The 17,997-nt window shown below is 44.9% G+C and overlaps 1 protein-coding gene across 1 annotated transcript in view; it reads left to right on the top strand.

Moving 5' to 3' along the window:
- DOCK3 (dedicator of cytokinesis 3) overlaps nt 1–17,997 on the top strand; it is a 131,467-nt gene that overhangs the window by 71,684 nt on the left and 41,786 nt on the right. The window contains exons 13-18 of the mRNA XM_026448011.2: nt 5,606–5,691; nt 8,438–8,464; nt 8,595–8,690; nt 13,800–13,860; nt 14,376–14,469; nt 16,667–16,815. Coding sequence (XP_026303796.1) covers nt 5,606–5,691; nt 8,438–8,464; nt 8,595–8,690; nt 13,800–13,860; nt 14,376–14,469; nt 16,667–16,815 — 513 coding nt within the window. The remainder of the gene's footprint in view (nt 1–5,605; nt 5,692–8,437; nt 8,465–8,594; nt 8,691–13,799; nt 13,861–14,375; nt 14,470–16,666; nt 16,816–17,997) is intronic.

The raw sequence follows: 17,997 nt of genomic DNA, 5'->3' as shown, positions 1-17,997 counted from the left end.
ACTGCTCAAGGAAATAAGAGAGGATACAAATAAATGGAAAAACATTCCATGCTCATGGATAGGAAGAATCAATATCATGAAGTGGCCATACTGCCCAAACTAATTTATAGATTCTATGCTATCCCCATCAAGCTACCATTGACTTTCTTCACAGAATTAGAAAAAACTACTTTAAATTTCATGTGGAACTGAAAGAGTCTGCATAGCCAAGATAATCTTAGGCAAAAAGAACAAAACTGGAGGCATCATGCTACCTGACTTCAAACTATACTACAATGCTACAGCAACCAAAACAGCATGGTACTGGTACCAAAACAGATATATAGACCAATGGAAAAGAACAGAGGCCTCAGAAATAACAACATGCATCTACAACCATCTGATCTTTGACAAACCTGACAAAAAGAAGCAATGGGGAAAGGATTCCCTATTTAATAAATGGTGTTGGGAAAACTGGCTAGCCATATGCAGAAAGCTGAAACTGGACCCTTTCCTTACACTTTATACAAATATTAACTCAAGATGGATTAAAGACTTTAAATGTAAGACCTAAAACCTTAAAAACCCTAGAAGAAAACCTAGGCAATACCATTCAGGACATAGGCATGGGCAAAGACTTCATGACTAAAACACCAAAAGAAATGGCAACAAAAGCCAGAATTGACAAATGGGATCTAATGAAACTAAAGAGCTTCTACACAGCAAAAGAAAGTATCATCAGAGTGAACAGCCAACCTACAGAAAGGGAGAAAATTTTTGCAATCTATCCATCTGACAAAGGGCTAACATCCAAAATCTACAAAGAACTTAAACAAGTTTACAAGAAAAAAAACAACCCCATTAAAAAGTGGGTGAAGAAGATGAACAGACACTTCTCAAAATAAGACATTTATGCAACCAACAAACATATGTAAAAAAGGTCATCATCACTGGTCATTAGAGAAATGCAAATCAAAACCACCATGAGATACCATCTCACACCAGTTAGAATGGCAATCATTAAAAAATCAGGAAACAACAGATGCTGGAGAGGATGTGGAGAAATAGGAACGTTTTTACACTGTTGGTGGGAGTGTAAATTAGTTCAACCATTGTGGAAGATAGTATGGCAATTCCTCAAGGATCTAGAACCAGAAATACCATTTAACCCAGTAATCACATTACTGGCTATATTCCCAAAGGATTCTAAATCATTCTACTGTACACATACACACGTATGTTTATTGTGGCACTATTCACAATAGCAAAGACTTGGAACCAACCCAAATGCCCATCAATGATAGGCTGGATAAAGAAAATCTGGCACATATACACCATGGAATACTATGCAGCCATAAAAAAGGGTGAGTTCATGTCCTTTGTAGGGAGATGTATGAAGTTGGAAACCTTCATTCTCAGCAAGCTAATAAAAGAACGGAAAACCAAACACCGCATGTTCTCACTCATAAGTGGGAGCTGAACAATGAGAATACATGGACACAGGGAGGAGAACATCACATACCAGGGCCTGTCAGGGAATGGGGGGGCTAGGGGAGGGATAGCATTAGAAGAAATACCTAATGTAGATGACAGGTTGATGGGTGCAGCAAACCACCATGGCACGTGTATACCTATGTAATAAAACTGCCCATTCTGCCCATGTACCCCAGAACCTAAAGTATTTTTTAAAATGGCCAAAAAAATGAAAGTGTTGTATATATTGGTTTGTAATCTCCCTTTTTTGGTAGCAACTTGTCATGACTACCTCTTCATGTGAATTAATGCTCCCCTATACTACCCCGTCAGTTTAGAGGCTATATGGTATTCCATGGCTGGATCATAACATATTTTGTTAAGCTCCTAATTTAATTTTTTAAATTTATATATGTGTGTGTGTGTGTTTTTTTTTTTTTTTTTTTTTGAGACAGAGTCTTGCTCTGTTGCTCAGGCTGGAGTGCAGCGACATGATCTCAGCTCACTGCAACCTCTGCCTCCCAGGTTCAAGTGATTCTCCTACCTCAGCCTCCTGAGTAGCTGGGATTATAGGTGCATGCCACCACGCCCAGCTTATTTTTGTAGTTTTAGTAGAAACTGGGTTTCACCATGTTGGCCAGGCTGGTCTCAAGCTCCTGACCTCATGATCTGCCCACCTGGGCCTCCCAAAGTGCTGGGATTGCAGACTTTTTTTTTTTTTTTGAGATGGAGTTTCCCTCTTGTTGCACAGGCTGGAGTGCAATGGCATGATCTTGGCTCACTGCAACCTCCTCCTCCCAGGTTCAAGCGATTCTCCTGCCTCAGCCTCCCAAGTAGCTGGGATTACAGGTGTGCGCCATCATGCCCAGCTAATTTTTTTGCATTTTTAGTAGAGATGGGGTTTTACCGTGTTGGTCAGGCTGGTCTCAAACTCCTGACCTCCTGTGATCCACCCACCTCCGTCTCCCAAAGCGCTGGGATTACAGTCATGACCCACCTCTCTCAGCCCCTAATTTTAGCAATTTAGGTTCATTCCAAATTTTTGTTGTTAATATTGCCAAAAGCATTTATTCTTATTTTCTGAGGTAAATTTCTCAACCTGTAATCACTAGATCAAAGAATCAAAAACCTTTCTTAAGTTTTTATAGCACAATTCTTTGAAATCCAGACTACCTTTTCTGTGTATGTTCCATCTAAGCAATTACCATGCTGAGCTGTGTCAGCTGTCATACCTGCCTCCTCTGCCAGATGGTGGGCTTTTAGGGACCAGGATTATTTCTTGTGCATTTTTATATCTCAGAACCCACCATGGTGCCTGGGACATGGTAGGCTCATAGAGATGAAAATCAAAACTAGCATTTATTGAGTACTTCCCAAGATCCAGGGCACAGTGACACCAAAGAGGAATGTTACCATCATTCCTGTTTCACAAACATAGAAAATTGGGCTTAGAGAGGTAAATGTTAGAACTGTGCATCTCATTATGTCACAGGACAAATATTTGTTGAATAAAGATGTCACTTCAGGAATATTGGTTCTATGGAATAAAAGTAACTGCAAACTTGATGGTCAGTGTCACTAATTATGACATAATATGTTTGAAGAACTTATTGTTTGACTTAGAGATGTTGATTTTGCATGTGTTGATATTCAGTGTCCCATGTTTTAGATTTCTAGATTCCTCCTAATAACTTCTTCCTTTATGAGCTCTGTAGGGGTGATTAAGTCATACCTCCCATATCCTTCCATCACCAGCTTTTTTTTTTTTTTGAGATGGAATCTCACTCTGTTTCCCAGACTAGAATACAGTGGCATGATATCGGCTCACTGCAACCTCCACCTCCTGGGTTCAAGTGATTCTCCTGCCTCAGCCTCCCGAGTAGCTGGGACTACAGGCAAGGTGCCACCACACCTGGCTAATTTTTTTATATTTTTAGTAGAGATGGAGTTTCCCCATGCTGGTAAGGCTGGTCTCAAACTCCTGACCTCAGGTGATCTGCCCGCCTCAGCCTTCCAAAGTGCTGTGATTATAGGTATAGGTGTGAGCCAGCACGCCCAGCCCCATCACCAGCTTCTTTGCCTAATACAAAGTTCAGAACACTTGAATAGGTTTCAGAAGCACGTGGAAGACTCATTAAAGCACAGCTTGTGCACTCCTACCCTGAGTTTCTGATCCGACAAACTAGATGAGGCCTGAGAATTTTAATTTCTAACAAGATCTCTGGTGAAACTGCTGCTGCTGGCTCAGAGACCCATTTTGAGAACCATTTAGATTCCAGTGGACTGTTGTACCCTGTTTACACTGTTGTATGCTCTGCTGCTCCAGGTCCCCTCCCCACCTTTTTGCTGTGTTCTGAAGGCACAATCTACCTATACCACCATGTGTGAAGAGAGATCCTTTGTTATAATCAGACCCTTCTCTTGGGGGCCTTTTAGCCAGCAGGTTGACCCAGTGAGGCAAGAAAAGCTCTGAACTGGGACTAATCCACCTTGGCTTCTAGATGCAGCTCTACCTGATGTAACATAACCCCAGGCAAGTCCCTGCTTATGCCTCTTCTCCACACAGAGAGAGTGAGATGGCTTCAATCCCTAAAGACTCCAGGTCTCAGACTTTCTGCTTCTTCTCAAATGTGTATTCAAGCAACTCACTCATCTCTGCCCTGGCCATGTAGCAGACCACTATTTTTTAAAAAAGGCCTCATTTTCCGGTCATCGGACTTCAGAGGCCCTAATTGCCTTCACTGAATTTACTAATTCAGTTACTCTTTTATTATTTCTTAGCCTTAGGATTCTTTGTTCTCTGTAGAGTGAGAAAGGCTTCTGTTTATAGCACATTATTTCATGCAGCCATGCTGTGACTTTTTTGTTTCTATGAAATACTAAATAAATAATGTCACAGTACTATAAAGGTTAATAAAGGGGTCGAGCATGGTGGCTCGACCACCATGAGGCAGGTGGATCATCTGAGGTCAGGAATTCAATACCAGCCTGGGCAACATGGTGAAACCCCATCTGTACTAAAAATACAAAAATTAGCCAGCATGATGATGCGTGCTTGCAATTCCAGCTACTCAGGAGGCTGAGGCAGGAGAATCGCTTGAACCTGGGAGGTGGAGGTTGCAGTGAGCTGAGATCATACCTGTGCACTCCAGCCTGGGTGACATAGACTCCATCTCGAAATAAATAAATAAAGGTTAATAAAAAGTTAAAACAATTTTATATCATATCACAACCAGTTTCTCACCTCAGAGTAAATCCAGTGAGACCTATTAGAAAAGTGGCTGAGATCAGGATAAATAGCTAATGCATCTGAGGCTTAATACCTAGGTGATGGGTTGATAGGTGCAGCAAACCACCATGGCACATGTTTACCCACATAACAAACCTGTCACAGGTATCAATCAATCAACAATCAGACAATCAAGCACAGGTATCCCCTGAACTTAAAATTAAATTTAAAAAAAAGAAAAGTGAGTACTGCTGAATGCCCTTGCAAACCCACAGGGTAGGAACAAATATATAGTCTTGCTTCTTAGGATTTAGGTATCCGATAACAAATTGCAGGGGCCCAGTGATGGTCCAGTGATAGGAACAGCAGCCTCAAGGGCTCTAGGTTCTGTGGGTACAAACAGTGGAGCCTGTTATCCTGAAGGAAAATATCAGGAGGAAACACTCAAATCTCATTCAGCTCCATTTAATGCCAGCCATTAGAGTGAGGACAAGCTCCCCAGAAAGCGTCTTTTTTGACTGGCTGACTAGAGGGTAAAGTTCTAACCAAATGTATTTTATGCCTACAAATTATTTTGAATTAATGTTTTTAAAGGGGGGAAAAATCTGAAAATGCCCTCTTTTGAATCCAAAATACTTTTCTTGGTAGGGAATCCTTGCCTTTTGCCCTTAGATGGGAAAGAGTACCTGAGACTTTTAAGTCCTACCTCTTTTTCAAACTACTAGGGTGGGAGGCCTTCTTGATTTGGGGAGGCAGAGTGATTTCTTGGTGCTATAGGTAAAATACTGTCTTCCCTGGGATTTCTTTGGAACAAGGACAGAATCAGGAAGTAGTTTCCCACCATCCTTACCCACCACAGGAACTGGATTTCCCATTCTTCTTCTGAGGTCATCTCAGGTTTATGAAGTTTCTGCTTCCTTCTAGGTGGAGGCCGAGTTGATTGACAAGCTGGACAGCATGGTATCAGAAGGGAAAGGTGACGAGAGCTACAGGGAGCTCTTCAGCCTACTGTAAGCTGCTCCAGCCCCAGGCACATCACAATGGGGGATGGGATGAAGTGGGCCAATGAAAAGTAGAGTTTGCAACTGCACTGGCAGGCTTTAGAGTTTGGTTATCAAGACAGACCTGGGTTCCTGATGGTAGCAATGCTCAACTTCTGTCACCAAGAAACCAAGCTCTTTCAGGGATTCCCATAGTTGACTGAAAAGATAGAAAACAGGTAACCTCTGAGCTCCTAGATTTGCTGACAGGAAAAGGATCGTTGTTTGTCTTCATAACATGCACTGCATCTGGATGGGGGGCAGGCAGTTCATGGAGACTCAGTTCTGGGCTCAGTGCTGGCATTTCAAGGTGGGGGATAAATCCTCCTTTGAGAGACAGGTTCCTGATTGCCCTGCTTTGTAAGTTAGTACAGTCAGCTTGAAAAACATTGCAGTGAGCTCTTGAACAAGCTGCAACACTCTTTCCAGGCCAGTTTTCATGTTTGTGGAATGAGATGGTTGTACTGAATGATATCAGGGTTCTTCTGTGTCCTCCATTCCATGGTTTCTGGCTTAAGTTGATGGAGGCCAAGAGACCTGAAGAGAGACCCAGGGGAACTATGGCCCTCCCAAGTAGATAGTGATGTTGCTATTTTATCTTCCTAAAAAATGAAATCTTAAGATATTTACAGCTCTAGAATACCCTCCCCATCGTACTTATGTCCAACTTTGAGATGTTCTTTGTTTTTGTTCCATTTTGAAAACAAACCTCTAGCATATTTTTTCAGGAATAATACTATCCATTGGCTTAGAACTTTCCAGTGTGCAAAATGTATTGGCATTTCTTACCTTATTTGATCCTCACAACATACCTGCAAGGTGTACAGAGTAGAAATTATCTTCCCTCCCACTTGAGAAATAAAGAACTGGGCTCAGGGAAGTGCCAGCATGCCCTCAGTTGTGTCATCAATAACAGACAGCTCTGGAAGGAGGGCCCAGATCTTCTAATTTCCAGATGGGGGAGTCTTTCCACTATACCATGCCCACTTTGTTTCTTGAGGAGTCATGAGGTAAAATGTAAATTTATTTTAAATTTAAATAATTATAATTTGTGAAAATGAATCCATCCTTTAGTATTTCTTTTTTAGCCGAAGATTTGTCTAATTGTGGAAATAAGGCAGTGTTCCTTGGCCGCTAACAAATGACTGCTACAAAGGAAAAAGTACAAAAATAATCTGCAATTACTAATTACCTGACCAAATCATGTTTATAAGCTCTTTTAAAATCAGTGTAAGAACTGAGAACCACTCATAACATGGAGTAGCATTTTCAAATTTGTGTTTTTGGAAGCTAAAAAAAAATGTAAATCATGGGTGAATTAGTTTAGAAAAGATTCAACTAAGCAAAATTGAACAAGCCTCTTTATTATAGGACTTCTCAAAGACTGTTGTACAAAAGGATATGAGCTTTGTGCAGTGGTACTTACCTGTAATCCCAGCTACTTGGGAGGCTAAGGTGGGAGGATTGCTTGAGCCCGGGAGTTCAAGATTATCCTGAGCAACATAGCAAGACCCCATCTCCAAAAAAAAAAAAAAAGGATATGAAAAATCTCCAAAAGGAGGGTATAGTGATCAGCATTTTCCAATTTCCCATGTTTGTGTGCTCACAGAACATTTCCACCTGTCCTCTAGGACAGAGACCTCTGCAGAACACAGTTGAAAAATGCTGGTACATTTCTCAACGGATAAAGCCACAGAAGTCAGATTCAGTATTCTTAACCTTCTCTAACAACAGGAGTCACCTGGAAAACCCTCACTTTCCCAGAAGCCTGGCCTAGGCAGTATGCTCTGTGCAAGGAGACAGTCATCATTGTAGCAGCAGCATTAACAGCAGTCAGGCTGTGGGTTTGAGTACCCAGTACTAGACCCCCTAGCTGGGTCTGCCACCCCAGGTGACTCTCATGACCTTAGAGAGCAAGGAACAGTGTGGAAAGGAATCAGGAATAAAATTGTATGGAGTGAAGGATGGACCTAGGCTCATCACTGGAGCAAGCAGAAAGAGTTCAAGTCATTGTCCCTTAGGAAAGACCTGTGGGATGGCAGAGGATCTCAGAAGCCAGGCTTTTGGAGAAGCCAGGGGCTGCCCTGAGGTACCAGGAGCATGGGGTTGTCAAGTAAGAAAAGAACCTGGGCATTTAGCTCCTGGCTCTGGCACATTTTGTTTGGGAGCATTCCCTGCAACAGTAGGATGGCCAAGTATAGCTCCTGGACTTGCTCTCTTTCCCTTATATTGGGGCCCCAAGACTAATGAGAATCTTTCCCTTAGTTTCCATGAAGATGATGGGTTTAGGCTGGGTACGGTGGCTCATGCCCATAATCCAAGCACTTTGGGAGGCCGAGGCAGGAGAATCACTTGAGGCTAGGAGTTCAAGACCAAACTGGGCAACATAGCAAGACCCCATCTTAAAAAAAGAAAAATTAAAATTTTGAAAAACAGAGCTTGGTTTGTATGTTTGCTAGGATGGCTCTGGGCAGTGATAAAGACAGTCAGCCATTGGCAAAGCCAGGCTTATCCCTCAGTGGGCTCTTGTTCAACTACTCCTTCAGAACAGAAGTGAGTTACAGTCTATGCCTAAGGTGGCTGGAGCCAAGCCCTTCCCTCCCCTCCTCCTCAGTGGCATCCTTAGGAACTTGTACATGGAAATAGAAGCTGTGTTTTCATTTGTTGCTGCCAGTTCAGTAACCTCCTTGTCTTTGCTTTCTGCTGCATGGAGTAGAACCCAGCTGTTTGGGCCCTACCCCAGGTAAGACTGCAGTGTGGTAAGTCTGCTGTCTCCAGATCCATCACAGCCTCCATGGGCTCTTGGACTTCACTCTTGTGCCCAGGGGAAGGCTCATGAATTGTGTTTGCTTTCTCCACCCCTCCACCAATAGCCTGCTGGAGAAGGTTGAACAAGAAACATGGCGTGAGACCGGCATTTCCTTTGTGACCTCAGTCACCCGCCTCATGGAACGTCTTCTTGACTACAGGTATCTTCTCAGCCACCCGCTCACCTCTTCTTTTGTCAGGATACTCTCTCTAGCAAGGGAATCCCCCTGACCTGAAAACTGAGACCATGTGCCCTTCATGGGGAGGACTGTTGTGATATTGGGTGCCATCACCAGTCAGTAGGAATCTGATGATGATCAAGAAGAAACAGAGACAGAGACTTTTCCCAGGGGTAGGCTAGGGCCTCCTGGGATTCCCCGCTAAAATGTGGGCACATGTACCCAGGAGGGATCTTGGGGATATGTAGTCATCTGGCCTTCCATCCAGAAGGGTTAAGGCTCAGAGGAATGGGCACAGCAAGAGGGAAGAGTACAGCTGTCTCCAGAGCAGGGCAGGGAACAGCTGTAGGTCCTTAGTGCAGACTTTCCTCCGAACCATATGGCAGATGAGCAGAGAAGTATCACCTAGAGGACTTGAAGTTGGCTTTTCCAGGGACTAGGGACCCCACTTTTCAATGCCTATATTCTTTGTCTAAAGTCTATTTATTTCTGTCCCCTGGTCATGGCCAGAATAGATTAGAGGAAACAGCCTGTGAGCTCAGAGATCTTCATATTATGTTCAGTCTGGGAGTTCATGTGAAATAAGAAATTTTTTTTTTTTGAAGACAGTCTTGCTTTGTCACCCAGACTGGAGGGCAATCATGGCTCACTGCAGCCTCGAAATCCTAGGCTCAAGCTGTCCTCCCACCTCAGTCTCCCGAGTAGCTGAGGCTACAAACCCATGCCACCATGCCCGGCTAATTTTTTGTTTTTTGTTTTTGTAGCGACAAGGTCCCATTGTGTTGCCCAGGCTGGTCTCAAATTCCTGGGCTCAAGTGATCCTCCCACCTCGACCTCCCAAAGTGCTGAGATTACAGGCCTGAGCTGCTGCACCCAGCCAGAATTAGAATTTCTTAATGAAAGTCTGCCTTCTCAGTTGTATCATGGCTTTTGAATTAGTCCAAACATGACAATGAAACCACAACTGCAGCCTTAATCATTCTCTCAGCAGGGTTCAGGTGATGGCTAAAGGTACCTTTTGGGAGCCTGGAGGAAGGTGAGGAGAAATGATAAATGAAACCCAGCTCCAAGCAATAGTTGCCTTCTCTGTGGTATAAGCTGTGCAAATGCCAAATGAGAGCATTTTGAGCTCATGGATCAAGAAATAGGAGAGTTAAGCCTGGCTGCAGTTGCTGCTGAAGTAGAAGGTGCTGCTGTGCAAAAGACTCAGGTGTCCAATGCACTGGCCTGGATATGGAAATGGAATTCCTGAGAAATGTGCTCTCGTCTTAAGCATCCCCCCATTCTGTAGCACAGCTATGCTTGTGTGAACTTCAGGCCGTTTTTCCTGGGCCTTTCAAGTTCAAAGCTGGCCTTGGGGCCCCTTTTACAGCAGGAGACTTCTTTGTTCACACCAGGTCCGTAGCTTCTCCTGCAACTACAATTAGACAGGGCAGAGAGGTGGATAAAGCGCTGCACCTCCCCCTTACCAAAACATTTTCTAAAGTTTGGCTTTATTCACCGTGGTCTAACGAAGGAGCAGAAAATAATTTCTTAGGCTCCAAGGCCTTGTTCTAGCTGCCTGTTTGATTTCTTTAGCTACCTTCTGCAAGCAGCTCAAACTCATGCCCAAAACCAACTTCATTCTCTATTTCTTGTCTCAGTGGTGGTATCTACAAAAAGTCCAAAATCCTTAATATGGCACCACTGGCCTTTGCTCACTTCTCCAAACCAATCTTCTGCTAGTCCCCAGTACTCATGCCCTACACCCCAGCCTCCCAGTATTGCTCCTTGCTAACGTGAAAGGAAACAGCATAATGTTGATTATGGCCCCTGTCTATTGAAAATCTACCACTTGAGTGCTCTACATACACTTTCTCTAATCTTATAAGCATCCTCGTTCTTTTTATCCATGAGGAGAAACTAAGAAGTGCCACTGCTAGGATCTGAATCCAGATCTAGCTGACTCAAGAACCATGCCCTGTCTCTTTCTCCATGTTGTCACCACTTAACCACTTGTATTTTCCCTTCAGGTTTCTCTATATGCTGTGTTCTCTCCCAAGAGTGGTTTTCCAACTCATCCCTATTAAGGAAGCTTTCCCAAGCCAGGAGCTTACCTTTCTGTGCACGCATTGAATGATGATCATTTGTCATCTTTGTGTCTTACCTTACAAAAGAGGACCAGCTCCTTGAGGATAGGAACCTTGTCCTTATCTCCCTGTTCCCCTGTATGGGGGCTGGCTCCTGGCAGGTACAGAGTAAATAATGAGTGATAAACTTGTTGGAAAGACCATGCAGAAACCAAGCAACTCTTTTCCTCTACCTCAATGCAGTTAGTTCAAGAACTTACTAAGAAAAGAGTTGTTGGCCAGGCACAATGGCACATGCCTGTAATCCCAGCACTGTGGGAGACCAAGGCAGGCAAATTGCTTGAGCTCAGGAGTTCGAGACCAACCTGGGCAATATGGCGAAACCCCATCTCTATGAAAAATTGGAAAAGTAGCCAGGTGTGGTGGCACGCACCTGTGGTCCCAGCTATTTTGGAGACTGAGGTGGGCAAATCACTTTATCTGGGGAGGTCGAGGATGCAGTGAGCCAAGATTGCACCACTGAACTCCAGCCTGGGTGACAAAATGAGACCCCGTCTCAAAAAAAAAAAAAAAAAGTAAAAGAAAATAGTGGTTGATATGACTCAAGGAAAGGACATCAAACAAAAAGGAAAAAAATAATTGTTCAAAGTTTTAAAATATATACATTGATTAAACATCATCAACAGATTGTACTGTAGAATTACCTGAACCTGTTATGTAAGATTCAGTGTTAGACTGGCAAAACTTTAGGTACTCAAAGGAATACCTCATCAGCTTTTATGTCAATGTCTTTAACTTTTATGTGAATTTCAGACACTCTGTGTCAAACATGAAGATTCTCACTGGTAGTAACTATATTTCCCAGGATAGGAAGCAGAGCCCTAGAAGGGTTTTCTTTGTGCCTGGAACAGACAGGGACAGAGCTAGAGTTGCCAAGCCCTTATGGCTCAAAGTGGAACCTGTACCTGGAACGGGCAACTGAGGGTTATGAAGCCTGCCTTTCCCAGACCCCTTGGGTTGCAATGAGGGCTGCCTGGTCACTGATGTAGTCCCCAGCCAGCCCACTACCCAGGTGAGCCGGATGCTTCAGAAGCCTCTTTCAGGAGTCTTCCCTGCTCACCCTTCAGAGAAAGAGCAAGAGGGAAAGCAACAGCTGCACCTAAGTCAAACTTTAAAAGACATCCACCATGAAGTAGCCACACAGAAGTGATGCAAAGCTACACAAAAAAGAGTCTGCTGTCAGCAGTGCAGAGGAGAAGCAGTCATAGAGCACAGAAGTGTGTAGGATACCCCTGGTATCATAGTGTTGAGGCCAGTTCCTTTCTGTTTAAGGGACTTAGCTATGAAGTTCTGGTTATGGCCAAACAGAAGTTAATGCTTGGTAAGTGTTTCAGATGCTTTATAGAAAATACAAATCACTAAATGGAAATGCAATTCCTGAGAAATGTGCTCTCGTCTTAAGCATCCCCCCATTCTGTAGCACAGCTACATGCCTGCCTACAGCTACACTAAATGCCGAAGTGGCTAGGTAAGATCTCACTGCCCTTCATGGGGCCAACTTACTGGGGAGACAGATGCCTTCTACCATTGTGTGGGTTGCTTGGAACAACTTGCCCATCTGACCTCAGGCTCACTCCTCTTGAAAAGTCAAGCAGTTTCCTGGCCCTGCTAGCACTAAAGGGACAGGTTCTGCAGAAGGATGTTCAGGACCCTCATGTCTGGCTACATAGGAACCAAATGTCTTATGTGGTGATAGGTCAACCCCCCCCCCCCGCCCCACCCAAGAAAGGAGGGCCTTGGTTCCAAACATCACAAACCTGTCAACTCTGACCAGAGACTTCCACAGGAAGGACATTTGGCTTTGCAAAATATCATGACAGGAGTATGGATTTTCAACATCCTTTTCTTTCAAAGGAGTCATCCCAGGGTTCTTCCTCTGCATCATGGGAAGGTGGGGAGAACTGGGTTTGTCAAATGGCCATCCAGAGGCTCAGTGACTTGGCCTAGGGCCCCTGATTCCCAGCTGTACTGCTCTTCACTGGGCCCTGTGCCTGTCTGTGGAGCAAAGCCAAAGACACTCTCCAACCTGACCCTAGAAATCTGTATAAACCCCTTTCTGCAGCTTTTCCCCAGAGCTGCTAATACACAGCTGCACAAGGAACTAGATCTTCTCTAGAGCAGTGTGGGCTGCTATGGAAGGAGACACATCAGGCAGATGGCTCTCTGGCTGGCTGTGTGCATAGGAGACTTCTTGCTGGATTCACCAGTCTGGTTCTCATTCTCCTTCATCTCCGTGTGCCAGGCTTCTGCCCCTTTCCAGAGGAGCTTGGCTTTGACCAACCCTCTCCCTGTCTTGGAAAGGATCCATTCTCAGTGTTCCTATTTTCCTGTCTCTCACAGGCCATCCCTGACACCTCCTATACCCAGACCCTGCTAGGTATGAATGCAGCTCAGTCCTGGCTGATGCTTTAAGCACGAGACCTGCTGCTTCTGGTGATAGATGGCTCCAAAGACTAGTACACAGGAAGGAAACCGTAGGGAGAAATGTCAACTATGTGGGGAACATGTACAGAGCCCTGAAGCTAGGGCCATGAAGTGGAGGATCTTGGCTTCTATTCAGCACTCCTACAAAATGAAACCTGTCCTTTAAGGAGAATTCTGTGCCTCCCTTTAATGGGAAGTTGAGGATTTGGCCTTTCACTTAATTAATATGCACTTTTGTGCCAAGGACCTTTGTAGGTGCCACTTAATACCCTGATGTAGCTCTGGGCTCTCTCTGTGCTCTGCCACCAGAATAAGGGGCTCAGTTGAACAGAGATATTTGAGCCCCGAGAGTGGGTCCAAAGCTGAAGGAGCTCACAGTAGACTCCTCATCTATGGAAGCAGTTCCTATGGAAGCAGATGTTGAAGGCCATCTCAATCTGGGATTTGGTCATACTAATGCCCCAGTAATAGTACAGTTCTAGGTGTTGTCTCAAGGCCCCACTTCGTATCTGGTGCTCATCTGTGCTGTCTCTTCCAGGGACTGCATGAAAGGAGAGGAAACAGAGAATAAGAAGATTGGCTGTACTGTTAACCTGATGGTGAGAGGACATGGGCCCTGACCTCTCTGCATACTGAAATGGTTTCTGTCCTGCGCTGTGATTGGCTTGGCCCTTCTACAATACATGGCTATAGGCCTAAGGGTTTGAATCAGGACATCAGCCCAGTTACTGGTATCTTAGAGGCCTGCACTTCCCCAGACACATTCTTACTTGGGGAAGGAATGAAACGAGCTTCTCTTTGTACAGAACTCTAGCCTGGCCTCTTGGCAGGGACCCACTAAGTCTGACATGCCCCAATTCACAGTCAACCCTGACTCCTGATCTGCCCTGATGCTTTTCCTCTTTCACACTACCCAGGGCTCCCATAGACCTGCCAGTGGTTCCACCCACAGCAGGTGTTCCTTCTGGCTGGTGCTTTCTCCTTCTGGTGCTATCTGCCTCCAGGGCCTGCCCTCCCTCTCCTGCCCAACACACCCACGGCTTTGGCCAGCTGCCCAGAGCTTGGCTATGGCCGCCACAGGTAGTTGACAGGTGTTTCCTTCTCTTTATTATAGAATTTTTACAAATCTGAGATTAACAAGGAAGAAATGTATATCCGCTACATCCATAAGCTTTGTGACATGCACTTGCAGGCCGAAAACTACACAGGTAAGTGGGGAAAAGAGAGAGCCATGCCTGACCATGAGGACAAACTGAAGGGATTTGTACAATAGGCAGAGAAAGGCTTCAGGCTGGTGCCTGCCAGATCTCAGCAGAATGTTGGGGGTTGTGCTATCCCCTCACCTCACTCATTTCCCTCAACTCCTTTGTGGCACATGGTAGAGAGAAAGCAGGCAGAACTTCCACTTGTGCCTTTGTGCCATGTCCTCCACTACTTGAGGCTGTTTCACTCTCCTTCCCTCCTGTCCACCCCTCTGAAGTCTCAAGGGTGACCTCCAAATTCTGGTGCACCAGGTTTAGAGCATCCTGAGCTAACTGTCACTCCTTATGAACAGAGAGCCTTTTTTAGGACTTTCAAAGCTGGAGCTAAGGTTATAACAAAGGAATATCCCCTGAACCCTGGAACTTCCAGAACTCACTAGCAGACCTTCCTTGCAGGCTAGGTTCTTCAGACCCTGCAACTGCATAGCAGCCTCACATTGCGCTCCCAGTGCAGAGTATGAAGAGTGTTCATCTGACTTCTTGACAGGCCAGACAGGGCCTGTCATTGTATCTACAATTTAATCCAACATCAAGGCCTTTTCTAACTAGAACAAATTTTAAGCATTTCAAAGTGGCTGTCACAACTGTTTACTGAGAACCACGCTGAATCGGGGTTGTGCGCATGCGTGCGTGTCCTGTCTGATTGACATACCATCGTTCCCCCCAAAAAGCCATTTTCCCCACTGTGGTGACCAGCCATTATGTCTTAGCTCTTAGGTGATAGGACTTGAATTTGTGTGATAGACCAGGAAATTTAAGCTATCCTTCTCTGCAAACACTATTGCAATTAGATAGATTTGTAGAAACAGAGAATCCTCCTTTATCTCTAGCTGTTAGAGAGTGTTTGGCTTAGATGGTATATTATCTGATAGCACAGCTTGGCAAGAATTAAATCTAAAATGACTGGGCTTTGAATCTTAAATTCAGCTGACTAATAAAATGACTGGGCTGAGTCTACCATTCTCTGCATCCACTTGCACCCATGATCCAGCAACCCTATGAGAGGACAGTGAAGAGAAAGACTTTAATAAATGTTGTGTATCAGCAGAAGCATTTGCTAAACTTCTGGGGAACTGGGCCATGACTGAGACGCTGGGTCAGGGACTTTAACAGAGAAAGAGTGCTAAGCCTTGTCTCTGATGGCTCAGGGAATGACGTCTGAAAAGAATATAGGCAAGAAAGAAAAAGACGTTCCATGGTTTCCTAAGCTCCAGAGGGAGGCCCTGAGTTCCACAAGGCTTGTCCCTAGAGAAAAAAGGCTTCCTGATCCTATGAGGAGGCATGTACATTCCTTGGCAGGAAGTTCCAGTGGCAAGGGCACAGGCAAAGAGGCAAGGATGAGGAGGAGCCTAAAGAGTGGACACAGGCAAGTGGGCCTAGCTAAAGCTGGAAGTGGGTCAATAAATGGTTAGAAATGAGATTCTTCGTAGTCATGGAGAGTAGATTTGAGCAGAACCTTGAAAACCAGGCAGAAGCACAGAAGCTAGAACTAATTAACTTGCCAGTAGGAGATGCCCACTAAAAATGAACAAATAGAACAGAAGAGAGAAAACTGTGTAATGAGGCCCCTGAGCCATGGCTGTGATTCAGTGTGACTCATCCCTCGGAATGTAGGGAGCCATGGTATTTCACTGCCGTGGTTTTATATAACTCTCTCTAATTGTTCCACACATAGAGTAAGATGTTGCCAGGCTTTCACTCTGGGTCTAGTATCAATTTAGGTTCCTTTGGTAATGGAGCCCTAAGAGCTAGTTCTGAGAAGGTCGGAAAGGAAGCTGTAGTCAGTTGAGCAGAGAGGAACCCAAGAGCTCTCTCTGATGTGTCAACGTCTCCCACAGCAAAGCCACCTGTACACAGACTTTTGGGTAGCTGAGTCATTCTTTATTAATCTGGAGACCGGAACAGGTGACCAGGCCATGGAAGGAAGGTGTCTACCAGGATATTTGGCTCCTTCATGCTATGGACCAGGGTTATTGGCTTGCTGAGCAGCCCCACTGTTCCGTCTTTGGTATCCAGTGTCCCTGACCTGGGCTGCACATGACTTGCACTGGCATCCTGCCCAGCATAGTCCTCTGACACTAGGCTGCTCCTGGGCCCCTGAGCAAGAAAAGCCCCTGGACCTCCATGCTGTCTATCCCCACAGAGGCTGCATTTACCCTGCTCCTTTACTGTGAGCTGCTGCAGTGGGAGGACCGGCCACTGCGGGAATTCCTCCATTACCCATCGCAGACAGAGTGGCAGCGGAAGGAGGGACTGTGCCGGAAGATCATTCACTACTTCAACAAAGGCAAGGTACGCGTCATTAGGCAAGCCCTTTAGCCTTTCAGCTTCTGCTGTGATGCATGGCATCTTAACACCATAGGGTTAACAGCAGCTACAGGGGGTGGTGTGCGGGGTGGTGAGTGGGTGGGTGCCTATCTATGTGCCTAAGATGTGGAGGCCGCATGATTTTCTCTGAGGGAGAAAAAGACAACAGCTTAATTCTGTGACTTGAAAGCCATATCCAGATTGTAGGTGTTAGAGACTACCCCACATACCAGCTTTGCATATCTATAAATACGAATGCTTCTACAGCAGGGGCTTCTGGAACCCTGTTTGTTTTTATTGGATTTACTTAAAGAACTGATATGGCTTTCTAATCTGCTGCCATATAAAATATGAGTTGTAGAAATGAATGGATTTTAATCACAACCAAAGGAGGCCTAAACTGCTTCTTACTGGTATGTGTTCTTTTCTTAGATTTCCCTTCCCTACAGCACAGCCAGGGCTCCTCTCGTATTGGGGTTACTTTCCATCAAACTAGTTTCTATGGGATTGGCAGCATTGTCAGCACTGGTTTAGGCTTTCTTGGGGCTTTCCAGCCATTCTGCTCCCATCTCTGGGAGAGGTCTATGTGGGGCCCTCTTGACTACCTACTGTTGGATGTGGCCCATGTGCTGGAAAAACTTGTTGAAGCCATTTTCTCATTACTAAGCTTTGAGCACATTTTCAGGCTGAAATAGGGTCATTCAGGGAACTGTAGTAGCTGAGCCCCTGACTCAAATGGAAATTGGTTTTTGAGATGAGTTTTTTCATCGAAAAGAAAGATTTAAACATTAATGGCTTTTGCCTATAAATCAGAAAACATTCTTCAGTTTTACATAACATGGCGGACTTCTGTGTTTGTCAAAAATACTCACTCAGAAAACATTTCCCCATACAGAGAATGCACTGGTAAGCAGGAACCTTTCCAAAAGCACAGAAGCTCTTATATAACCTAGCCCAGAAAGGATGCCCATGCTCAGCTCTCAGCTAGCCCATGCGACTGATCCACAAAGCTGACCCAAAACCTCTGGTCCTTGCTGATCCAGGACCTGACACAGAGCCCCTTACTTGCAGTTTTAGGCCGGTTTTCTGGCTCCTGGCTAACCTGGAGCTGCCCCTCACCTACATGCCCAGCAAGCCCTCCTAGCTCACAGGGAATGACATAAGCAT

The sequence above is a fragment of the Piliocolobus tephrosceles genome, chromosome 2, assembly GCF_002776525.5.
Source record: "Piliocolobus tephrosceles isolate RC106 chromosome 2, ASM277652v3, whole genome shotgun sequence".
In the NCBI taxonomy this organism is placed as follows: Eukaryota; Metazoa; Chordata; class Mammalia; order Primates; family Cercopithecidae; genus Piliocolobus; species Piliocolobus tephrosceles.
This window is presented reverse-complemented; position numbering and strand designations above follow the sequence as displayed.